The 27,540-nt window shown below is 33.7% G+C and overlaps 1 protein-coding gene across 1 annotated transcript in view; it reads left to right on the forward strand.

The window, feature by feature from the left end:
* LOC148623591 (synaptotagmin-14-like) overlaps nucleotides 1–27,540 on the forward strand; it is a 32,747-nt gene that overhangs the window by 438 nt on the left and 4,769 nt on the right. Inside the window, exons 2-8 of the mRNA XM_088565512.1 lie at nucleotides 1,458–1,619; nucleotides 11,440–11,586; nucleotides 12,699–12,934; nucleotides 18,028–18,307; nucleotides 22,127–22,284; nucleotides 25,734–25,923; nucleotides 26,683–26,895. Of these exons, the coding sequence (XP_088421638.1) occupies nucleotides 1,458–1,619; nucleotides 11,440–11,586; nucleotides 12,699–12,934; nucleotides 18,028–18,307; nucleotides 22,127–22,284; nucleotides 25,734–25,923; nucleotides 26,683–26,895 (1,386 nt within the window). The remainder of the gene's footprint in view (nucleotides 1–1,457; nucleotides 1,620–11,439; nucleotides 11,587–12,698; nucleotides 12,935–18,027; nucleotides 18,308–22,126; nucleotides 22,285–25,733; nucleotides 25,924–26,682; nucleotides 26,896–27,540) is intronic.

The following is a 27,540-nucleotide window of genomic DNA, read 5'->3' on the forward strand; positions in this document are numbered from 1 at the left end:
TGAAATAATTAAATATGGTATACATGGACTTAAAGAACTCATCTGTAAAGTTTTTAATATGGAGTAGGCATTGCCCATGTCAATGAGCGCCATGAGCTTAACCATAATTGCACCGTCTGTGCAAGACTTGTAAGAATAGTAAACGACATCATAACTCCTTTAACACAAAGGGGTGGGGTCTGATGAGAATTTTTGTTTCACCAAGTGCAATGTTTTTATTTACAATTCAGTAGCAAGCCAAATCAATATTTTATTTGAAAATCTGCTTTGTTGTACATTGGGGGAAATGTTTGTTTTTTTGTTTTTTTTTCAATTAATTAGTAAAAAAATTTTTTTTTCTCTAAAATTTTGAACATTTATTGTTTTTTTTTTTCAAAAAGATCCCAGCCACCAGCCCCATTCTTTTCCCATCGATTTCAAAATGGTTAATGACTTTGTAGCATGTCGCCATACTTTACAATGTTCAACCTTTAAGGACATCTCGAGCAACATCCTTTTCAGTTTAAGCTTGGCAACTAAATTAATTTGGCAGATACCAGAAATATTACAGTTCTCCACAGATGTTGGGAATATTTTACACATATCATGTGATGTAAACAAAATTCAGACAAAACTGACAGCTATAAATTCCAAAAAGAAAACGATTGCCTTTCTTTTCTCAAAAAGCTATGCTTCAATTTGGATAACACAATTGGAGTTATATTTTTTATGAGGCAGATTAGGTTCATGACAACAGCAACAGTGGAACAGTGGAGATACACATATGCCCATCCACGTTTTCACGAACTTTTTAAAAACATATCATTTTCTTTTAATAAGTTAAAAAAAAATTGAAAGACTCGAAAACTATCAGAAAAGGTGAATTCATTTTACTGAAACATAATCTTAACCTATATATTTACTCTTGGGACACTGCTTTTCTTTCGTTAGTACCAGTATATTGGGGAACATTAATGAAATTTAGATTATAGTACATGTAATAACTGTAGAGCTCACTCTGCTTGGTGTTGCTTGCTAGTATTATTTTAATAATTGGACAATTTCCAAAACTGTGGAATGAAAATTATATTTCGTTAACTCCAACCTTTTTAATTATGGGGGAATTTCCCTCACATCTAATTTAGGGAAACTTTTCAGCAAAGTTTTATTAGCTAGAATAATGCAAATAAGACTGAAAAAGTATGAAGTTTATCAGGAGAGAAAGACAATTTCATATACATGTATTTATCTTTCTAAAGATGAACGTTCCACAAAACATTGTTATTGTTCTTTTATAACAATAGACCCAGTCTTATTTAATATTCTGTTAATGATACAAACTGTTTTAGCTTTGAATTTGAACTGTCAAAAATGTTCAATAGGATTTAAAATGGCAAAGTATATGGCTGACAGAGTCATTAGCAATTTGTAAATACTTATATTGATGTGTAAAACATTGATCTTATGATTGCTTTCAGTACCAACAGAAGCAATTGCTTTTCTTAGTGCAGTTGGAACATTTCTTCTCCTGTTGATAGTCTTGTTCTTGTACCTGAATAAACTGGTATGCTTTAAATCATTTGGTGGATTCCCTTGTATTGACCAGCCTCCAAAGAAACAATCTAAAGCTGAAAACTTAGGTGAGTGCAATAAGAATATAAGTTGTCTTTCCTTAAAACTGACTTATAGGTGTATAGTCCAATGCTGGTGTTGTTAAGTGAGTGATATTTGATGGAGTTTTTTGGTGTGGTAGGTTTAACTGGCATTACTTGAATCCACTGTCCATGGAAAACCTTCACTCATTGTCATTTTGCTACCTAAAGGCAAAATTAATATGGCTTTTGTTTTACCCTTTGACCTCTGGTTGTACATATACTTGCATTATTTTTTCAATATTAACTTATATGTATGGGACAATACTTTCTGTCCTTCCTTTTCATGTACATGTATATTAGGCATTCAGTAGTTCTGGAGTGTACCACACTTCTCCCAAAGTAATTTTGTATATGAATTTATAAATAAATGAAAAGAAAAGCAATGATTTTATGAGTTTTCGGTATTACACTATCTTATATGTCTGAAAAGTATTGGAATTTTATGCACCTCCACCTATGGATAAACTTGACAAATTTTACTGTACATATCTTCAAAAGAAAATACTTGAAATAATTTGTAATTTTAACTTGCTTAGTGTTTATGCATATATTTATATGCTTACAAATATGATGGTTACACAGGTCTAGACACATTATCAGCAGATGAATAATACAGTATTTACTTAACAAGAAAACAAGCCTTTTCTTGATTAAAATTTGGATATTATTTTCAAGTAATAAGATGCCACAGACAATTGAGGCAGCCAACCTACCGATTGATAGTCAGCTACAATTTTTAGACTTAATGCAATTTCAAAAAGTCATGTAATCTTGAATCATGTCTGTCATAGTATGATGATGAAGCAGGAATGAAGTTAAAACATGGAAAAAGCTGTCACAATTTTGTATAGGTTTATGGTTATATGTAATGACCCATATAAATGTAATATGAGTCTATTTCCTCAAGTTTGTAAGAGTGAAGGCACCAAAGAGAATTACCGGTACTACCCTATAACAAGTAACACATGTTGCTAAAGAAGTAAATGAAATGACATATGAACATGTGATCACTGGAGGAAATTGTCTATGATATTATTTTCTGATTCCTTTAGTGTTGTTTTGTCTGAGACATAATTGTTGTGTAACTTAGAATAATGTAACAAGTCGACCATCAAGTTCAACCATTTCAATATACAAGATATAGTTCATGGTGACGTCACTGATGTTAGCGTTGTCAATAAAACAAAGGTACAAAAGAATGTGAACATACTTCATGCTGTATTCATGACATTCTGGGGGCTGTAAAAGAAATAATCAGAATGGATGTTTAAATGAATGAACAAATGAAAATATGAGAAGTTGTGACCAATTAATATTTGAAATTAACTGTCTTTGAAATCAGTAAAATTTTTTGTGTTTTTCTCATCATCACTTAGCCTATGACCTCTCAAATCAAAGTTCATAATACCAATTCACACTTATCACATTAAAGTCCATGTGTCCATTTGTAAATATTCTCTTTAGCTCATTTAGAGGCTTCGTGCTGAGGTAATGTTCGAATGGTCTCATATGTAGTTATTGAACTTCCATTGTCTTTGGTTTCACTGTTGTTTTCAGTTCTATGGGATACAATTTCACAATCGGCCTTGATGTTAGTCCACTGTTAGTTTTCACCACTCCAGCTCGCATACGTCCATCCTTCCCTGTGATAAGATCCTCTACTTTAATTAACTTCCATCCGTTTTGTAACTTTTCATCTTGATTGTGCACAATGTCTACGATGCTGATTATTCTTTTGTTATTGCCAGTAGATTGGTGGAATTCTCACAGTGAAGTGAGATGTTCCATTTTTCATCTATTCCAGAAGTGATCAAGAATTAGTTTTTTAATTTGTGCACGTTTTTGAATTTGATATATGTTGCTCTGGATATCAAAGTCTATGTCAGCAGTGGGGTATGGTGTCTTTGTTGTAAAGTAAATGGGATGGTGTTAAAGCTTCCTCGTCCTCAACACTTGAAGAATAATATGTCAATGGTCTGTCATTAATTATTGCCTCTATTTCTATTGTAACTGTTTGAAGCATTTCCATTGTTAAATATGATTGCCCGAGTGTCTTTATTAAGCATGATTTTGTGACGGCAATTATCCGTTCCCAGAATTCACCATACCAAGGAGCTCTATTTGGATTGAATTGCCATGATGTTCCATATTTCGATAGATTATCTCAAATTTTTGTAGACCTTGTTAGATGTTCTACCGTTTCCAAGGCGGCAAGGTAGGTGTAGGCATTGTCAGAAATCATGATCCATGGCAAGGAATTGCAGTTCGTAAACCGTCTGAATGCAAGTAGAAACAATTCTTCTATAAGATCGGACACAATTTCTAGGTGAACTGCTTGAGTGTTGGCACAGGTGAAGAGACTGATATATACTTTCTTTTCTGGTCCATGTTTTTCCTTCATGTATAATGTGCCCGTATAGTCAATGCCTGTGATAGTGAATGGTGGTGCTTCAGTCAGTCTGATCTTCGGTAGAGGCGGTGGGTCAAGTGCACAATAAGATTTTCCCTCGTACTTTCGACAAATAAGGCATTGATGTAGGATTTTCCTGATGAACTGTCGAATGCATGGAAGCGTCATTTACGATTAGTCTGGTTAGCTGGTGATTCTGTGGTAATAAGTATGGAAACTTTGTTGTTTCTGATATCGTTGCATTATGGATCCTCCCGCCACAATGAATCATTCCCCTGGAATCCAAGAAGAGTCGAAGTTGTTTAACAAGGGTGCATCTTTTATCACTTTCTGCTTTCAAGTTTTCTATTTTGCTTGTTGACAGTTTGTTATCCATAAATCCATGGCATGTTGTAACTCCTTCACAGATAAGTTTTCAAAGTCTCGGTTCCATTTTGGCAGTTTACAGTTTCTTATAAATCTCACCTTGTATGCAGTTACACACATTAGTCTCTGGTATGTTCTAATCAATTGTCAATGATGTTATCTAGTCCTCTTACTTCATTAATGTCCAGTTGCACAGTTTCATGTGTTTCCTTATCCTCTATTTCTGAAGTACAGTGTAATAGTGTAATTTTCTTTGAGTTCCATGATGGCCATTTTTCTTGAATTGGTAACCACTCTGGTGCTTTGAGCTGTAGTTTATTTTGCATAAACTCTGTAGCCAATATACCTCAAGTCTGCAGGATTATCGGTGGTTGGGCAATATCTCCATTGATCTGGATTTGTCATTGTCTTGATCTCATCAATTCTGTTTTCAATGAATCTATTCATCTGCTTTGTTATATTTAGCCACTGTAATACAATTTGTAATCTGCTTCAACTCAACAGTTTCCTTTATGTGTTGTGCTAAACATGCTCCAATCAAGGCTGCCATCAGCTGTACTTGAGGTAATGTTAGTGTTAATGTCAGAATATTTGACTCCTTCTCTTTGCAAATGAAGGCTACCGCTCCGTATGCTGTCATGCTAGCATCTACAAATACATGTCGTTCTTAGTTATTCTTGTCACCAATTCAATCGGCAAAGTTTGTTTGTTTGTTTGTTGGGGTTTAACGTCCGAGCAGCAATATTTCAGCTATATTCAGACGATGAACATGAAATGGATGATAAAATGAACATGAAATGAAAAAAAAGGATGGGACACAAGGACAATAGGGTCGACAAATTTTGATTGCCACTGGAAAAGGGGGGGATGGGGAAGGTCGGGCAATTTAGCCTCCTGTGGCGGAGCGCAAAGGTTCCTACTCCTATCGAATACCACAGCAGGGTTCATTAACGTGCAAGGAACGTGGCATCTTTCCCAACACGGTGCACCACTATGGTTTGCGGTTAGGTTTTCTGTATGATAACCTGACAACCCCAGCATGTAACACGCCAGGGGTACCCCATTCAACCACCTGGGGCACACATCCCAGTTGCTCTGTGGGCAGAGCGCCTAACCCCTGGCTAGGTTTCTGAGCACCATTTAGTCGCCTTATACGACAAGCTTAGCGCTGCTGCAGGCCTATTCTTTTAACACCCGGACCTGCACAGGGCCAATCGGCAAAGTAACATCTCTCAAATTCCATTGTATTGGTTGTCTTCAGGTCATTTGCCAAGTTGATCCATAACGAATGTATGTCAATGGGAGTAAGTTCATCCCAATCTAGTTTACATTTCCGTAGTTCCTGGATAAAAATCTTAGCTTTTACTGTAACTGGTCCTAATAGTCCAAGATGGTCATAGATGCGGGTAGATTGTTTTAGAACTTCTCTCTTTGTAGTCAACTCAGAGCTACTCTCAATGTTTGAATATTTGAACAACAGTTTGTCAGTTGCAGTATTCCAGCGTAATCCAAGTACCTTAGTTTTGATGTCCGTGTCCAGTACATTCTCTTGCTCGGCCTTATCTCGAAGTGCCATACTATACGAAGTTCAAGATTGTAATTTGAAATCTGCTTTGGACATGAGTGATCTTCCTTCATTGAAGTAATCGGTAAGTTCCGTTTACTTTTCCATACTTGACAATATATTGTCTATGTATAAATCTTCTTTCATTGTTAGGGCAGTGCTTGTTCCATATTTTATCCAGATGTTTAAGTAATGTCACATTCAAAATAAATGGTGAGCAGGTTGCTCCAAATAATATTGATTTAAAGCAGTAAATTGTGAGTTCACTGTTGGGATTTGTTGAATTGCTTAACCACAAGAATCTGGTGAAGTCTCTGTCTCCTTCGTCAAGTTGTATGTGAAGAAAGGTTTTTTCAATGTCTGTTCTGACGACATATTTGTGAAGTCGGAATTTAATAAGTAGTTTTGTCAGATCATTAGTTGCTGGTGGAGTAGACATCAAACATTCATTTAAGCTCGAATGTTCTTGTGATTTTCGGCAACTGCAGTCATAGACTTTTCTGTCAGGTGTTGTTGCAGAATCTTTTCTCACCGCATGATGTTGAATGTAGTGTATTCTTGGTACGTTCTCCTCACTTGTCTTTTCTTTTTTTTTTATAAAAACCCTCTTTTCCTGTTCTTCAGTTATTCTTGTGTACTTTTGCAGAAGTTGTGGTTCATTATAGTGCAAAATTGCTATGGAAACAAAACTATGGTGATCTACCAACTAACTACACATTGCTAAAGCCAGAACAGAAAACACAATAAGAAGACTTGTGTTATCTGTTCTGGCTTTAGCCATTGTGTAGTTAGTTGGTAGATCATCATGGTTTTGTTTCCAGCTTTTGTATACATGTATACATATTTGCCTGTGCACTAATACATGTATTTGTGTTTTCGTCATGTCGAACAAGATTTACGGTAACTTCTTTTTGTGTTGTTCCTGATTTCCCGTTAGATACAAATGTTCCTCCACAAAGACTCATGTGATGATTTTGATTATACCTTTTACATTTTCCCTTTGATTTGCAGTACTGAACTCGATGGGAACATAGACAGTTGAAGCATAATTTTTTCTGTTTAACGATTGCTATTCTTGCTTTGGGAGTTTTTATTTTGACACAATTTATCAATGAGTGGGCTTCTTCACAGAATGTACATGTATGTTTTTTTTATTCATTCCATGTTGATTTTTGTTGTTCTTTTGACTTGGTTCCAGTGTAAAATGCAACTGTTGAGTTGTTTTTAATTACATCAATGAGAAGTCCATCTTCTAAAATGTCTACCTCTTTCTCAAGCGCTCTGCGCAAAGTTGTATGCATAATGTCACTTCCATTTTTGCTGGCAATATCTTTTCTTATTTCTACAGACAGTTTTTCGATAATGATTGGTACAAGTTATGATCCATACATGTTTTCTGACTGATCTAGTGACTCGAGTCCCCTTATGTACATCTCAATTTTATCTACATAGCTGTGTAAGCTATTTTACTCATTGTTTGGTGGTGGCAGATCCATGAGTGCTTTCATGTATGTTTTGATAATTTTGAGGGGTCTACCAAAACGTTTTCTCTATAATTCAACGGCTGTCGCATAGTTGGTGTTCGTTAATGGAAACCCTTCTATAGACTGTATTGCAATACCATGAAACTGGGCCTTCAAATAGCTGAATTTCTGTATGCCTGTAAGGCTAGTATTGTAGTGAATTGTGGATTCAAATGCATCCCAAAAAGTTTGTCAGCTGAGAATGTCTCTGTCGAAATATGGCAGGTTAAGTTAGGAAGGTGATGATTCTGACTTGCATTTGACAAAATAGAAGTATTTGGGTTGAGCATATCACTAGTTAACTGTCCTTGACTTTGTATATGCGGGCTGTGTGCAGGATTGGGCATTGTGGTTTGTCTCATGTATGCGGCTATCTCACTATTGGTCCTGATGGACATTTGCTGGTATGGTGGGTTGATATTCACGGGTTAAAAAATTTCTTCATGAGGATTCAGGGTAGCTGATGCTGGATGTGTGGGATTGGATTGTGATTTACTCAGGGACATGAATTTCTTAATTGTTTGATTTTGGTCTCTAAATTGTACATATACTCATTTGTTTCCTCGAGTTCTTTTGCCACATCCTCCTCCATTGTCAAATCCAGTATTTTTTCATTGATTTTCTTGAGAATTGTCTGTTTCTGCATGAATGTTTCTGATAAAGTCAGTATATCTTCTTGTTCAAAGTCTGAATTCTGTTTGAAATCGTCAAAATTCCTCAGTAATTTTGTCAATACTCCTTTATTTGAGGCAATCCATAACTTTTCCGACAGTCATGGCACCATAAAATGTTGTGTAACTTAGAATAATGTAACAAGTCAACAGTCAAGTTCAACCATTTTGATATACAAGATATAGTTCATGGAGACGTCACTGACATTAGCATCACCAATAAAACAAAGGTACAAAATACAAAAGAATGTGCTGTATTCACAACAATAGTGTCATAGTTATAAATATGACCTGAATAGTAACCAATAGAACAAGGGGGAATGTTCATGCTGATCTTATTAATAACAACATCTTGTATTGTCTTAGTCAAGAAAATGCTCCTATTTGGTGTGCAGTGATCATTTGTAGCCTGAAACCTGTGTCTTCTTTTATATTAATATCTGTACCATGTTAAATTATTCATTGTTGCTGTTTATTTTCAGGATGGAAAACTAGATATACATGTATAAGGAAAATTAGATATACATGTACAAGAAATTCATTTTACTTTTCTTAACATTTAGAACACATTTCTCTTTGTAGAATTCTAGTTATGTTGCTTTTACAATGTATAATAGTTTTTAGCTTTATCTAATGGTCTCTTCAGGCTGGAAAGTTTAATGTTAAGAACATTGTAAAATTATATTGATATGCTTCTGTATTGACTTGGATAAGTCTCAGTCATGTTGAAAATTATATAAATAATTGATTCATTGAAATGGTTTCTTGACATTGGACTTTGGATTTTTGGCTCCTGAAACATTTGAACAATGGAGCTGATGTAGATTGTTCTTCATCAATTATGTTTACCTTTATGACACTTCCAGTCCATGGAAATAAGACAAATTATTGTTACATCTGAATAATTATCAGAAAAATCAATGACTGTAAAAATGATTGGTCTGAGATGTTCAGGAAAATATTAAGTTTTGAAATTGGAAAGATACAGATATTTTCCTGCTGTGGGATTTTTAAGGACTTGTCTAGGGATAAGATTAAATCACCTATACAGAAGGAACATGTTCTGGTTGATGAAGTAAATGGTAAGATCTTGGGTAATAATCTATTGTTTAATACATTCACAGCAAGTATTCAATGGTTCTTATTTCTTGTCTTTCGTGGAAAAAGTATTTTGTTCTGAACATTATATTAATTTTACTTATCAATTGGAGAGCTTTTGATGTTTATGTTCAAATTTGGGTTAACATTGTATTTCAGGAAACATGACCTATGAGTGTTAGTGAGAGTGAAATACATGTGTTATTTTCCTAAATGTTTTATCTGGGGGAAGAAATTCTCTTGGGTATAATTGGTCATGGCTTCTGTAAAAACTTGAGACCTACAATATACATTGGGCATAATTTAGATTAAACACTGTCATGACTTGTGATAACATAATCAATAGCATTGTGCCTTAGGGACTTTAAAACCTCTATGATTTTCAACAGTCCATACAATATCTTCTACAAAGCTGAGTACATTGCACTGAAGTATTGATATTTTGAACCCTAATAACCATGTTAGCAAAGGAGACACATAATTAAGTATGGTGTAATCACTATGATAATTATTTCAGAGTGAGTAGTTTGTATTTGGTTCACTTTCAATGTGTCAATTGTCCTATGTACATAATTTCATTTATTTTTATCAATACATGTGCTTTTTTTAAATTGTTGCATCTTTTGCTATATATTCAACCTAAAGCAGGTAAAAAGAATCTGTCTTCATATGTAAAAAGTGTGTTCTGCAATGCATTTTGTAACTTTTGGATGGATTTTATTTCTTGTGAGGAAGACACTTCCTTTCATTTTTTTCTGAATTTTTATACTGTACAATTATGAAAGTGCAATTTGGTGGATATATTTTTAATTTAAAGTAGAAACCAATGAGCTATGGCCATCATCTTGACTTTGCTGACACTTGTCTTTGAGAAAACATGAAATAGCCTTTATCTCATTTATTTAACCTATGGTGAATGAATGAACATCTATAAGACAATTCATCCACTTACCATATGATCATGTTTCATTGAACGACTACGAGAGGCATTGGGTCCTAATTATCAAAGTCAACCCTCTATGAAATTATTTGTGTAAAATCTGTAGAAAGTTCATTGAGTTTTCTACTTACCAAAGGGAAAGTAGAGTATAATATACTACTTTCCCACACCAAAATTACACTTGTCCTAGGTGACCGGAAGGTAGAATTCTAAAGCACTGAATGATTTTGGATGACTTATTTTCTGATTTTATTTGTACAACAGAACTTGTGTCTACACAATAACTTTAATATAAATGTGGGGCTCTCTCTGAAACTGTACCACATAAGTCAAGCTAGGATTCATTTTGTGGGATGAGGTTGTAGTTATGTCTCTTTTTAATTAGACATAAGTTGTAAAAAAAGCTTAATGTCAGGCATGATTCCATTTTGTCTCTTGACAGTAACTTGAGTAAAAGAGAATGTTTCTATGATATTGAACCAGAAAGTTCCATACCACTTAAAAAAGATTGCGATTGATTTGGTGGGGGGTTATGAACCTTATCGTTCTGATCCATTGATTTATTTATTTAGTATATGCTTTCAAATATTCATTTGGTATTTTGGTACATTACTTTTCAATGTCATTTTCAAACAAAATTCCCCGTGCAGGTCCAGGTGTTTAAAAGAATAGGCCTGCAGCAGCGCTAAGCTTGTCGTAAAAGGCCACTAAATAGTGCACAGAAACCTAGCCGAGGGTTAGGCGCTCTGCCCACAGAGCAACTGGGATGTGTGCCCCAGGTGGTGGAATGGGGTACCCCTGGCATGTTACATGCTGGGGTTGTCAGGCTATAATACGGAAAACCTGACCGCAAACCATAGTGGTGCACCGTGTTGGGAAAGATGCCACGTTCCTCGCACGTTAAAGAACCCTGCTGTGGTATTCGATAGGAGTAGGAACCATAGGAGGCTAAATTGCCCGACCTTACCCATCCCCCCTTTTTCTAGTGGCAATCAAAATTTGTTGACCCTGTTGTCCTTGTGACCCATTCTTTTTTGTTATCATTTCATGTTCATTTTATCATCCATTTCATGTTCATTGTCTGAATATAGCTGAAATATTGCTGCTCGGACGTTAAACCCCAACAAACAAACAAACAAACATCAAACAAAATTGGACTAAATGAAAAAGAAAAATGGATAATATGTGTAATAAGTATACTTCAAATTTTATGCTGTTTTTTTTATTTTGCAGGGAGTGCTTTTGCATATCATGATGACACATCTAGTGATAGTGATGATGAGATGCAGAACAAATTTAAACAAGCACATAAAATAAAACGTTCTTCTACTTGTCATAGTATTAGAAGTACTAAAGAAAGCAAGACAGAAACAGACAGAGGTCAGTTTAAAAACCTGAGGGACAATTCTCTATCTAATGTAGAAAAAAAGTATTGTAATGCAGTTTGATTTTTAGCTTACCAGGCCAAAGGCCATGTGAGCTATTGCCATCACTTGGCGTCCGTTGTCGTCGTCTGTCGTTGTCGTCCATCGTCGTTGTCCGTCGTCGTCATTAACAATTATACAAAACTCTTCTCCTCTGAAACTACTTGACTAATTAGAACCAAACTTGGTATGAATGTTCCTTGGGGTATCCTGCATAGAGCTGTTGTGGGGATTTTTAATTTGTCGAAAAACATGGCTGCCGTTACTAAAAATAGAACATAGGGGTCAGACAGTAATTTTTCAAATATATCTCCTAAACCTTTAAGTTTAGCTGAATTCTGACATGGTTAAAAGTGTTCAGCATGATGAGATCTATCTCTGGTCAAATTTTGGTTTTAATTTGCTAAGCCATGTTGGAGTTATTGCCCTTTTTCAACGATTTTTGCTATTTTTAATGTTATTTCTTTCAAAACTCTTCTCCTCTGACACTACTTGACCAATTGAAACCAGACTTGGTTTGAATGTTCCTTAGAGTATCCTGCATAGAACTGATGTGGGATTTTTGATTTTTGATTCGTCAAAAACATGGCCACTGTTACTAAAAATAGAACATAGGAGTCAGACAGTAGTTTTTCACATATATCTCCAAAACCATTAGGTTTATCCAAATTCTTTCAATAGCTGAAATGATCCATATTATTAGGACTACAAAAGTCTTCAGACTCCTTGTAAGAGTTATTACTCTTGAAGGGGGAAAAATGACTTTTTTTTAATAGTTTTCAGTCAATATCTTGAAAACTATGATAGATTAAAAGAAACTTTCAATTGTTGAAAAGATCTTGTGATAAGTCCTACCAAAGACTTCTTGAGTCAAAATTGTTGGACAACTTCTTGTTTAATTTATTGCCTTTGAAAGGCAAAATTCAACACTATTCAGGCTCCTGGGAGTCTCTTGTTGTTTTAGTTGTTGCCTTTAAATGAAGTAATTAGATATTTATACTGGTAAACCATGAACTTGATTAGCCAATTATCTAAGTTGAAATGAATGAACTACATGTGTTTCCACAGGAACTGTGATTAGCACACCTGATTCTTTAAGGGAAAGACCTGTTGACTCCTACAGTGTCAGTGATGCAGAGGCTGATGTTTCAAAAGAAAATCAAACCAAAAATGCTCTTGATGTAGGTCGTACAGAATCCCAGTTGATATTTGACAATGCAGCTTACCAGAATGAACCAACACTTTCATTATCAGGCAGTGATTTTAATGCAGAATTGCAGGACATTGCTTCACAAGACAATGATGTAAGTCTAAAATATACTAGCATTCTATCATCTATGTTTTGTTTCATCTTTACTTTTGTTTTCCTCACAGAAAACATCAGATAAGACATCAGGGTTCCATGAACTCTTAGAATTGTTTGAATGCTAATGTATAGGAATAAATGTGTTCAATAATGCTTTTTCACTTCCAAAAAACTTATTTTACATGTCGAAGTTATATCGGTAGTTCTTTTTTTTCAGTATTCATTTCAATTTTTTTCCCCAAAAAAATATGTAAATCTTTAAGACCATTTCAGTGTAAAATGATTTATTTTTAGGTTATAGCTTGTAGGTGACCATCATTGTTTTAGAGGAATATGATTATGTAGCAAGGGCAGATTATTTGCTGAGTATTCATAATCAATATCACAGTAATAATGAGTCTGACAGTATGTCTCTATTTCACAGAGAGCATCAGTGATTTAAAAAGCTGAATACATAAAAATATGAAAGCACTTGCTTCAAAATAAAATAAGTGCCATTATTTGGAAGAGAGTAAAATTTTCCATTTTTTTCTCTCTTCAGATGCAAATCACAGCTTGTATCATTAGATTCATTTTCAAATCAACATAACTTTTACCAGCTGTTTGGTACATGAGTTGTGTGCATACATTTTTTGTACCTTATACAATTTGCCCTCATTAGAGATTCTAGTAATCACCATATGATTTATTATCCAAATAAGTACATACAAACGTGATCAGCTGTTTGTTTGGCTCCGATTACTACATACTATGCCACTAGTGTGGCTATTGAAGCCAAATAAACAGCTGATTTTAATCAGATTGCCTCAAAAAGGGCTTAGCAAGGATCAGATAATTTACATTATGAAGTGGGTGTGAGCATTCTACTTTTATCAAGAAGAAGGGTTAGGATTAAATTTGAAATGAAAATGTTGGTGTCTTATTGACCTGAAAAAAAAAAACTGACTGAAAGGCTGGTCTTTATCTACAAATATTAGAAATGTTAGGTGTTCATGTTAGCTACATTCGTTTCAGTTTATTGTTTCAAGGCAACCTGTATAAATTCTTCAAATGACTGCAGTTGCATTGTCTTAACATCAGTAGCTTTAGACAAACATTACAACTGTAACAAATAAGAACTGTATCAAGTTTGAATGTTATGTCCGTATTTGTCTCAACTGTTCAAGGTTGACCTCAGTGGTGGCACTAAGCTGCATAATGCTGATCATTTTATTTGTACATGCAAATTTATTCATAAAAAACACTAAAATAATCGTTATTCCAACACAGTCAGTATTGAGTTGCTTTGACATCACATGTCATCCATGATGCGTAACTATGGCAACCTAACCCATGTAACTTACAACCATGCATTCATTGGACAAATATTATAGCAACTGTGTAATTCAAGGCTCCATTGGGGGATTGGTGTCTCGAATATTTTCAGTCATTTTTATAAATTGAATAACCTTTTATAAATCGAATATTTGGAAATATTTTACTTGTAGAACCAATAAAAGAATTAAAATAGGAAACATAGAACAGTGATCACACAGTTCACCAGATAAAATCTGAATCAGATTTGGGTATAATTAAAGGAGAATAAGCATCCGCTATCTTTTTAAAGATAGTACATGTACTTGTTAACATTGTGTCTGGAATTATAATAGGAATATATAATGAAAAGATAATGCACTTATCTTCAACTGTCTTTTTTTTTTTTTTAAATAATACTGCTATTAAAAAAACATGTAATTTAAAAAAAACTGTTAAAAGTATGAACAAAACTATGGACATATATATCTTGAAAATGAAGTCAAAAATGTACATTTTTCATTGCAAACTTGGAAAAGGCATGTCAAAATTCTTATCATTCCTGAATAGATTAAAATTATCTCTCTCCACAATTAATTTTGGATGCCATTCAGGTGGCTCATTGAGCTGCTTTACAGATTAAATCTAGGTGAGCCATACAGCCTAAAATTTACAAGTATTGTGATTTCATTCTTGTGGGCCAACCAAAATAATATAGTTGTTAGAATATAGATTAACTTTATTTTTTTATACCCCAGGTATATAGTGATACTCTTAGGGGTGTCTGTTTGTCCTTTCTTCCTTCCTTCTGTTAAACAGTGGGAGGGGGGTCATCTTTTATCTGTTACTCCTCCTATACCACTAAATAGAAGTGAATGAAACTATTACAGAATCTTAATTACTTACATGTTCCCATTGTGCACCTCCTATTTCAGGTTATGGTCGGAATCAGTTTGGGAGTGTCACATAGCAAAACATGGACTTCAACATTTGTGACTATAGGGACAAAGGGGGACCAATCACATATCTCCTATACCACTGAATGGATCTGAATGAAACTTCCACATGTTCTTATTACATGTTCTTATTGTACACCTCCTGTTTCAGATTTTGACTGGAATCAGTTTATAGGTTTTACATAGCGCTAAACATGAACTTTGTCATTTGAGAATATAGTGACATGTGGGACATATCACCCTGTGCAGGTCCAAAAGGTGTCAAAAGAATAGGCCCACAGCAGCACTAAGCTGGTCGTAAAAGGCAACTAAATAGTGCTCAGAACCCTGGCCGGGGGCTAGGGTACTCTGCCAACAGAGCAACTGGGTTGTGTCCCCCAGGTGGTGGAATAGGGTAACGCTGGCATGTTACATGCTGGGGTCGTCAGGCCATAATAGGGAAAACATGATCACAAACCATAGTGATGCACCATGTTGGGAAAGAAGCCATGTTCCTCGAACGTTAAAGAAAAGAACCCTTCTGTGGTATTCTCCCGGAGTAGGTACCATAGGGCTCCGCCACAGGAGGCTAAATTGTCCAACCCTACCCACTTCTCCTTATTTACAGTGGCAATCAAAATTTGTCCACCCCATTATCCTTGTATCCCATCCTATATTTCATTTCATATTCATTTCATGTTCATTTTATCATCCATTTCATGTTCATCGCCTGAATATAGCTGAAATAATGCTGTTCAGGCGTTAAACCCCAACAATCAATCAATCAATCCAATCCCTTATCTGTTACTTCTCCTCTACCACTGAATGGAATTGAATGAAACTTTCTCAGAATCTTTATTACATTTTCCCATTGTGCACTCTTATTTTAGATTTTGATCCAAATCAATATGGTGGTCAAAATGTGCATGTTATCAGAGTGGGGAAGGAGGGTATCAAGTTAGTGAGCAATGAGATATTTTTTTATGAGTACTGTATTTTGTAAAAGTTTAGTTACATTTGTATGTAGTATTTATAAGTTTACACTCAGTTTTGTTTTGTTAAATGATATGTTTGGATATTTTAAAACATTCAGTACTTAAATACCATTTCCAGCATGTCCTGACACCCTATCTTTGTTATGAGTCATATGAAAACATATTTCATGTTTTGAACAGCCCAATGGTTCCAATCAGACTACTTCTATACAGAAGTTGTTAAAATTTAGATTCATAAATATTTCTATTGATAATACCAGTATAGAAAAAATGGGAAGTGCTGCAATACATTAATAATGGAAGGACTTTAAATTGAGAAATTTGTTTTAGGGATTTTGTCAATAGTTAACTTCAGAAATAATGCCAATGAAACAACTTTTCATTCCAGTGAAGATCCAATCAGTTTGTAGACTTATCAGAAACAAGGGAAAGAAGGTCTTGTGATGAACTAGGATTTCATCCCTGTTAAAAGTACCATATTTGTATGTAGGATTACCCATACTTTTGTTGATTCCTTTTCCTAAGCATTGGTAGAAATGTACAAACAATGTTGTTAGAGGCTTTGTACAACAACATATTTCTCATGAAAGTGGGAGAGACATTTATTTTCTTCTTGGTATTTGAACACTGATTATATTCAATCATTCATGCAGTGTGTTAGGTTAGGACACACACCCAATCTAACAATTAGTCTCTGGTTCTTGTTTCTTCAGCATAATCTTCACCTGCATCCATTATGGTATTAATCTACTTGTTGCATTTCAGACATCACTCAATAATGTTGAGGTCACCAGTGATGAGTGGTGATAAACCATTATTGTGTTACACTTCTATGTCCAGCAATGCCTGTTTTAACTGTTAGAGACAACAGGAATAGATTCATTTCTGAAATAAGGCTGAATTTCATTATTTACTTCAAATTATAATTGAACCTGAATTGAAACTGAACCATCCACTGAACTTCTTAATTTATTACTAAAACAATTACATTCTTAAGCATATTACTAGGTTGAACTATTAATCATTCTATAACATTTCTGATGATCATGGGCTTTGAGGTTTATCATCTAGAAAATTTCAGTCTGCAAAATTTAGGTAAAGTATTGCTTGCTGGTTAAAAAAGTTTAAATATGTTATAAAATAAAGTAAAATTTAAGTCCCTTTTTAATAATTAAAAAAAATGTGATTTAGGTTGAAGAAAATCATCTATCTAATGTTACGAACTCCTTATAATTCAATTTCTAATCATTTCAAATTAATTTGAAGAATTTATTTGTAACCTTTTGACCAAGATTAATTAAATGGTATCCATTGGCACTACATGTAGTATGAGTCACTAGATAATCAAGTATGCTTTAGAATGATATTGATTAACATTTAGAGATATGTCAGTATTCTATAAGAATGCCGTACTATGGAGGAAACATCTGTTGTAAGTAGTTTTGTTTATAGAACTGTTACTGTAATCTTAGACCACAGTACAATCAAGGTTGTACATTATTAATGGACTGTCTTACAGCCATAAAATGTTTTTGTGATCAAGGATATTTTTGTATAGTATAAGAACATATTGAGTTGTTGATTTATGACTTGACCATGTTAGTAATAGCTGGTGTTTTGATTATGAATTTTGGCAAAAGGTCCAATTAATAAAGCACTTAATGTTTATACAAATGTGTTTTAATAAAATTCATCATCATTCTGACAATGGAACTTGAATTGATTTTGGTGCTTGGCTGAACTCCAGAGATTTTACCTTTAAGGGAACTTCAATAATTTTCTTCAGTAGTTATGATGAGTTTTCTTGGCATATACAGTTAATGTAATGAATATTTGTATTTTACAAAGATTCTGTTTTCTTGTTTTAGGAGCACCTGTTTGATGTAAGTGATCTGCAAAAAGAGCCTCCATTAATATCAAAATGTGGAAGTATAGAAATGACATTTTCCTACAATATGAATCGTGGAAAAATGGCAATAACTGTACATCAAGCTCAGGAGATACCAAGTGTAGACAGAGGAGGTGCCAGCCATTCACAAGTCAGGATTCTCTTGCTCCCAAATAAAAAGCAGAGATATAAAACTAAAGTCAAATCTGGTCACAACCCTGTATTTCAGGAGAGTTTCATATTCAATAAGATACCACCAGGTATACATACATATCAGGTTAATTTATATGTTTAGAACATAATCTAGATTTTACAGGCAGGAAGTAGAGTTCTATGAGCATGAAATTTTAAAAATACTGTAATGTACCTTATATATGGTACTAGATTTTATTTGCAAAATATTCAACTGTAATGCAATCACAATACCAGTACTTAATTTTTTCTGAATTACTGAAACAAAAATATTTTGATCAAATAATGGTATGGAGCTGTTGTCATCCATGCTATTGTTGTCGTCCATTGACAGCTTGCTTTCACTGGATAATTTGAATATTAGTTGGTTGATTTTTATATTTTACAAAAACTAGAACTTTTTAAAATTAATTGTATAGCTCAAGTGTATGGACCTATATGATATTGTATTACAATATTCAGTAACACAGAAGTCAGGTTGTGATTGAATTTGGTGGTTATGAACTGAACTGTGTCAGATTTAGGGAATGAAAAGGACCAATAACAAACATAATTATCGTTTTTAAACAATACATGTAGAATATCTATTATATTGTACCATACCACCACAGGGACATTTTAATTTATTTGTGGGTTATAACATTTACTATTTAGGATTATGGGTGAAAAAGGGGTCAGAGGCAAGCATTTATAAATCCTATATATTTGTGTGGATCTCTGTGATATTGTATCACAAAGTTTCATACCATCAAAGTCAGGCTTGTATTGACTGGGGTTCCAGTCAGTAAAAGTGAATGACCTCTCAAATGAAATTGTACTACTAGGTCCTATACCACAAATGAATATTTTGATGCATTTAAGGGTTATTTAGCTCACCTGGTCGTCCTTATCTTTAACATTTTTTCAAACATCTCCTCTGAACTACTGAATGAATTTAGATGAAACTTAGCATGATTGTTCCTTAGGATATCCTGCTCAAAGTGTATGTTCGATTTTTGATTGGTAGAAAAACATGGCTGCCGTTACTAAAAAATAGAACATAGGGATCAGACAGCAGTTTTTTATTTATTCAGCAATTTTTTAACAAACAAGGTAACAAATCATGAGACCTTTACATACTTAGTTTACAAGGTGAGTTATTCAGGCTCTTTGAGAGCCTTCTGTTAGGAGTTATGGGTTACAAAGGAATAAGAAATAAGAATTTTCTTGAACGTTCTAATATGATTTTAGGCTTTGCCAATGATAGATGGCGCTCCATGACATATTTTAGACAAAACAGGGCTTCTGCAATAGCTCAGTAATCTACTTCTGTGTCGACAAATTTCTTCACTTCTGACAGAATATATTTTTAGCCATTCTTAGTTTTGGTGTAGAGGAAGTTGCTGACACTCTATTGATATAAATTGCCTTTTTTTATGTTTAATTGCAAATTTTTATCCTACCACAAAAAAAGTTTTGATTGTATAATGGTATCACCCTATTTCTGCCATCATCGTCATAGTTTTCCGTCATTTTCATTGAGGTCGGTTAACTTTCTTTTATTTACAATTACTTGAGTAAAACTCATCCAATCCTTTTGAAATTTTTTAAGATATCAAACATTGGGACATGGCAAAGGGCACTTTATTTTTTTAAGATTTTTGCCCCATGTAATTTGAAAATAAGGGGGTTAAAGGGGAAAAAAATTGGTGTTTTCATTAGAATTGAAGTTGATTGTTGATCCATTTATTTAGATGTAAATATGTTTCTTTTGAAATTCTATTATAATAGTTTTTACAGGGTAGACTTATCCTTAACTATTTTGGAGTAAAAAAGGGTACAAAATTGGACCATGCAGAAAAAATATCCAATTTTTATTAGCTCACCTAGCCCAAAGGGCCATGTGAGCTATTGCCATCACTTGGCGTCCAATGTCATTGTTGTCCTTGTGAATGTTCCTTAGGATATTGTAACTACAGTCGTAGTAGGCTTTTAACTTATATTGTACATGTAAAATTTTTTTTCATAAAAAATAACATAAAAAGGGCAGTAAGTACTATCAGACAAAGATGATTTCATGGAAAATGCTATTCATCGATACATTTAAAGATATATTATTTAGTTTGCATTCCATTGTCTTTCCATTCAATGAATGGTTTAGGAGGAGTTTCACCTATGAGCTTCAAAATATGCAGGCCATACTTGGTCACAATTTTACTGCATTGTACATATACATTCACATACAATGCAGTATAAGAGGACAAGCGCAAGCAAAACATAGGAAGGCAGACATGATTCATGCATGGCGAGTCCTACGGTAGGACTCTTACCCATCACACCATATTTTTTTTTGGGGGGGGGGGAGGGGGGTATAGCTAAGAAAGCTTTTGACAGATTTTAAAATTCACATTATCTTACAGTTGATTAAATTTCCATCCATTTAATATATGGACAAAGACAATACTAACTGTGCCTTATTTTTTGGCAAACACTTCACTCTTTTGTTTTTGCGGTTAAGTTTGATAAAAATGAATGTACCACGGTTACAAAACTTAAGCAAAGAGAATTTACGTTGTTTATCTTATCCACTTATGTGAAGTGTGAAGTAAATTATGATCTGTGTATGGAAGCTATATATCGGCCACTCTTTTTTTAATAAAAAAAAAAAATTCAAGATAATAAGTTGAAAATTCAAGATATTTGCCTCCATATTAGTGTATTCATTGGTTTTACTTTTTATTTATTTTATCACCTTAAACCCTCACTCAGCGAGATTGAAACCACCTTGTCTGTCCTTCATTCTGTCTGATTATCTCAGCTTCCAATGGATGGGTTTGGTTTAAAATTTGTCGTGGCTTTATAAAGAATTAAGATGGGGCATATGTTGTTAGTGATTTTGGTCGATCTCCAATATCAGCTTCCTGTAAAGTTTTGCATGCCTAGAGCAAAACAACGCCTACAGCTTTTTTTTTGGGGGGGGGGATTAAGGGAATAGGACCAGATGCGTGGCCTTGTTTTGTAGAAAATGTGAAAATAGAAAAACAGGACAAAAATAAAAAATCAAACATTTGTTTCTAGCAACTGATATAAATCAAATAACGGCTTAATTGCAGTCTTAAAAGACAAACAATTAATTGGTAAAATGAGATTCATGTTAGCGAAGGCTCATATCTTTAAATGAATACAAGTGCACTGTTTATTGAATTCATGTAACTTCTTGTCTAGCACTAAAGGGTATGTAAGTAATTCATAAGGTAATTTGTTACCGTAAATGTTTTAGTTGTTGTGATAACAAGTACATGTAACAGCATGAGGGAAAAACTTGTTGACGTTAGGCTTGCCAGTCATCCAGCCGAGTAAATTAAAAATATGTATAAGCGGTAATTGATTGATAAAATGACTGGTGAACTACCAAAACTTTCTTTTATTGACCCTCCCCTTTTGCCTCTCAATATAATGTTTCGTTGTCACAAAGGCCTTGCTACTGTGACGCCAAGAAAACAACAAGTTTTTGACTGGCCAATGCATCTGACCTCTGGCACTGAAAGAAGCATTACTTTGGGCTGATAATCGGCCCTGTGGCACAGAACTTGTGTGTCAAAAACTAAAAATGCTAAAATAGACCTGCTGCACTCAATGTTGCTCTTTATTAAATTTATTGACCATTTTTAATTATGAATAGAATCTTGTTCAACATTTCATCAAAATTTAGAGTTGTATCAAATGTTTTGTCCATACTTGTACCATTTGTTTAGAGTTACACCTCTGAGGTGATTACAAGCAGGCCCAAATTGGCATTACTCAATTATCTTGAATATATTGCTTAATTTATATGAAAGTTATGTTTTACATGTATCAGTATGATATGGTTGATTATTTTTTAGAGTTTCTGGTTTTGTGTTTTGCAGAAGAGGTTCACAGCATGGGCATACGTATTCGATTATATGGTGTAGAGAGAATGAGAAGAGAAAGAATGATTGGAGAGAGTATCATTGGATTTGCTTCTCTGAATCTTGAAAATGCTTCCACTCATTTCATCATTCTAGAACCTAGGAGTAACCTTGGTGTAAGTTCTCATAGAGATATATATATATATATATCAGAAAGTGAAAACTCTATTCGCTACACTGCTCCATCGGATCAAATTGATACTGAAAAATTCCCAACAATGCCAGAACTGTCAAATTTGTGATGCAAATTTTTGGTCGTTCCCTCCACGGGACTCGAGCTCGAACATATATATATATATTATTTATTATTATATATATATATATATTATATATTATATATTATATATATATATACACAGTCGAACCTCGTTAAGTCGAAGTCGAAGGGACCATGCAAAAAATTTCAAGTTATCTGAGGTCCAAGTAATCTGAGGTCGAGGATAGACCGGAAATACTAGTAGTATGGGCCATGATTGTTTCTGTATTTACATCATTTGTTATGCTTGTACATGTACATGTACTTCACTTTACATGGTACTTCGTAATGTCATACATTTCATATTGGAAGATTTTTTTTTGTATGTTGTATATCATGTTTGAAATACTGAATGGCACCGAGTGTTATAGTGAAATTTCCTTTTTATTTTTTCTATATCAAAAATGTCATAGTTCATAACATGCTGCTTTGTTTGATTCACAATCTAGAGTATCGTCAAACCATGTGCTCTACAATATTACGATAAAATTTCAGATTCACTAGCGAAACAAATGTAGTTGTTGAAATATCCTTACTATCACCCGTTTGATGTTTCATTAAATAGATACCATTACAATTCATCTGTATTTTTAAAATTTTTTTTCAAAGTATCAAAATATCCTAAAATTCGTAGTGTAAATTCCGACGTGTTATTAATACAATTCATTTCTTTTAACAACACACACAATTTTAAATTGATTAAATAAACAAATCAAACCATAAAGAGTGTCAACGAAGTAATTTTAAAAGCCATGCTAATTGTTGTTAAAACACACTTCGATCATGGTTTGTAATAAAGCAATCAGTTTTCCGACTAATTAGTTCAATTTGAGACATCAGGGTTAATTAACCTCGAAGTCCTATCGAGGGGACTGATTGATTACCTCGAGTTATCTGAGGTTTCGATTCATCCGAGTTCGATTCATCCGAGTTCGAGTCATCCGAGGTAAAATTGTATTGGAGTAAGGGGAGTTTTGCTGGGACTTTGTAATTAGTTCGAGTTATCTGAGATTTCGACTAATTCGAGTTCAACACAATGAGGTTCGACTGTATATATATTATGAAAGGAAGATTTGAAATGATATATATATACACTACAGTCTAAGTTCATATATCTTTTGAAGCATTTTAGAATCAACATCCTTCAGTGGCTTTTGTCAAACTTGGTACATCAGAGAATTATAGACCCCTGTCAATTTACAGAGTCTTATTTTGTTGGGTGTCATGAGTTCATCCAGGCTTTAACTTGAGTGAGATCAGCTTAGTTAAACTAAGACACATTTAATTATTTAATGGTTTTAGAACTTTGTAAAATACAAAACATGCACCTGCCTGTTATATGGTTTTATCACTATTCAATAAGACTTCTGACAGGGGGTTTATATGTAAAAAAAAATCCCCTCTCCCTGTAACTACTCATCACAGCATCTTGATATTTTTCCTAAAGCTTTCTTTAAGTCTGCCATATTGTGGGATACTCAACACAAACTTCCTGTTTGAGGGGGTCCATTACAATTGTTCACGATACAGCTTGTTATGATCAACCAGTCATTTAATCTTCTGCAAAGGGAAGGGATTGTGTACATATTGCATTAATAGGCCAACCTTATAATTATTATGTCACACTTACCCTATGAATACTAAGATGAATGTTAGGTAGTTCAAGTATTTCTAAGATATATTTCTAAATAAATGAAAATACACAAAAAAGGTTAAGAGTGGGGAAATTGTTTGGTTTGGGAAACAAAGTGAATTTTGATTTTTGATCAAAGAAATGTTTTTAAATGCTAGATAGAAACAATCTAATATCCACATGGCCCTAACGACCACTTGGTTTCCATATAAATGTTAAAATATTTAAAAAATCTTCTTTTCTGAAACTTCCTGACCAATTGGAACCAGTTTTGGTATTAATGTTCCTTAGAGTCACTTGCCCAAAACTGAGATGGGAATTTTTTTTCTGTTATCAAGCAATGCTGCAGTTTTTGAATAAAGAACAAGGGGGTACATGGTTGGAAAACCTACTTATTTTTATTTTTGATATTTTGTTTAAAGTTTTATAGTTAACAGAAATTAACATGTGGTTTTTCGTATAACCCATGCCCTTAGGAGATAAAAATTATATAGAATTTACTGAAGAATTCAAAATAAAGGGAGATAACTCTGTAAATGACACTAAAATGTAATAGAAACTGTTGGATGTTCATTGTGGATTATCTCCTAAGAGCAGAAAGATTGGAATGAATAATTATTATACATTTTTTCATATAGACATATAAAGCAACTTAATAACAAAAATAAATATGTGTAGTTTTTTAGGGGTGTACCACATTTTACAGACTTTGCATGACTCTTACAAAGACTACTACTTAAAATGATCCTTAGGAGTCATCTTATAAATGTCCAACTAGGATTCAAGCTGTATGATGACTCCTAATTACAGTTATTGCCCTGGGAAGGCAAAAATCATAATTTTTGTGTTTTTTTTTGTGATGTTTTTTATTGTTGTTTTAACTAAATAACCATTATAAAAAGAAACTTCAAGTTGGTGAAATGATCCTGATGTCAAGGTCTACAGAAGTTCTCATATGGTTCATTTTGTATGAAGACTCTTTATTAGAGTTATTGCCCATAATAGGGCAAAATTACTCTTTTTGTGGTTTTAGATTATCACTTTAAAAGAATCATGACAGATAGAAACTTTCAGTTAATGTTATGATCCTCAATACAAAACCTATAATAGTCCTTGTGTATGGAAGATGATAACTTCATAGAGTCATTGCCTTTAAAATGCAAAGAATTGTTTATGCCTGTATATTAGCTTAAAAACTAAAATAGATAAAAAGAAACTTTGAACTAATGAAATGAGTATCATAGGATCCAAATTGAATTATATTAGTTATTGCCTTTCCACCAAAAAGACTTTTCTTGAACAGGTGAGTAAATCAGGCTCTAGTTTTTATTACTAGTCACATTTTTTCCAAGAAGTGGCATGGTATACATTTTTCACAAATACTAAGGTTTCTTCACTTTAATGACTACAGTTATCACAATTTAAACTGAGGAGTACTGTACTTCATTGATTAAAATGAAATTTAGAAATATTGCTGAAGACTAAACATAAAAAACAAATCTTTAGATGGATAGGAAGGTGAAGTAATGTTCAGGGACATCTCATATTGTATATAACTTTCTACTGTCTCAGCTGACTTCATTACTATAAAAGGTAATAGTACTGAGATGACTGGATTGATTTGGTAACTGTGGTTAATCAACTGCCACTGATTTAATCTATTTTGCCTATTTCAGGGTGGAGACTCTCAGTTTGATGTTTCCAGCTTGTCAAGGAGTGACAGTGCTTCATCCACCCAGTCAATGCAGCATGGAGGCATGCCAGAACTTCTCCTAGGTTTAGGGTACAATGGCACAACTGGTCGTCTTACTGTAGAAGTGATCAAAGGAAGTAACTTTAGGAACATGGCTATGAATAGAGCTCCAGGTAAAATGCTTTTGTTATTTAGTTCAGTAAGACATGATATTGAAGATCTAAACAACTTTATACACATGTTCTGTTATGTTCTATAAATGGAAATGGTAACTTAAAGAAATCTTGATGTAAAAGGTCTAACTTGAAACAATTAGTATATTTAGTAAAACTTTTTTGATAACAAATAATGGGCCATGGCCCAATATCCCCATGAATTAAATTCCAGAAAAATTACACTGAACCTCATGCTGTCCTCTTTGACAATGGCAGTACAGTCATTTAATAAAAATGTGTGGGCTTTTTTATTGTTTTTGTTGTTGTTTTTTTTTTAATACAAAATTTCAAAGAATTAAGATATTGTATTTTAAATCATGATTATTTTCTTGATTGTGGATTTAATATGTATATTATCTGTAAGAATAATTTTGGTTTCTGACTTATTTGTTTGTGACTATTTTAAATTTACAAATTTTTTCACAAATTTCATGATTTCAATAGCAGGATCAAAACATTGCACAAAGATCCAGGATATAAAATTCCATTGTTTTACTGAAATTGAAACTCATTACAGTGATAAAATTGTGTCCATTTATCCTGATCTTTATCCACTGTTTATCATTTCAAAATTTAAATGAAAGCTTGAAGAGATTTTGTTCCGTCATGTGTAAAGTATAAATTATGGGAAAAAAGGTTTGTGTTATTTCATTTGAAAATTTCATCAACTTACTCTGTATGTTACTATTGTTGTATATTATTTCTGTTGATTACCAGATACCTATGTAAAGTTGACACTGATGTCTCCGACTGGTCAGGAGATAACCAGGAGTAAGACTTCAATACGGAGAGGACAACCTAATCCACTGTTTAAGGAGACATTCATGTTCCAGGTGGCTCTATTTCAGTTAGCTGAGGTCACATTAATGGTATCTGTATATAATAAACGAAGTATGAAGAAAAAAGAGATGATTGGATGGTTCTCCTTAGGTTTGTTTAATTACATACTGATTAATGGCACTACAGCAGAATGGTGTTTCACTGCTACTATGATATAACTTGTTTGTATGAAATGACAATTTTGTCATAGTCTTTCCATAGTTTAGTTCACTTCATATACACATACTGATTTGTTATTGCAAATTGTCTTCCTTCAAGTTTTTGTCTCACCTGAGACAAAGGATGTGGAAGGTGAGACTAAAGTATTACTTTTACGGTGTTGGCATCCATATTAAGATTTGAATGTTAAGTTTTCTAAATAAGTCATAGTCTATTGAATTTTACATTATTGAATCATCACTTCATTACACAGTTCCATACAATCAACTGTACCTGAGGAATCTGTCCACTTTGTTGGTGTCAAATGGTTTTATATTGTTCAAAATTTTTGAAATTAGTAACAATGTGACTATCAACTTTTGATTAACAGTGTCCATGTGCAACAGGCTAGTCAAATCTGTGTGATAACAGATTATTGATTGATTAGGATTGAGGTCTCTTGGTCTGACTTTAATGGATTCTACAGAGGGTAGAATTGAGGTCTCTTGGTCTGACTTAATGGATTCTACAGAGGGTAGGATTGAGGTCTCTTGGTCTGACTTTAATGGATTCTACAGAGGGTAGGATTGAGGTCTC

This window comes from Perna viridis, chromosome 2, assembly GCF_037379345.1.
Source record: "Perna viridis isolate PV_CMFRI_1.1 ecotype Kerala chromosome 2, ASM3737934v1, whole genome shotgun sequence".
Lineage (NCBI taxonomy): Eukaryota > Metazoa > Mollusca > Bivalvia > Mytilida > Mytilidae > Perna > Perna viridis.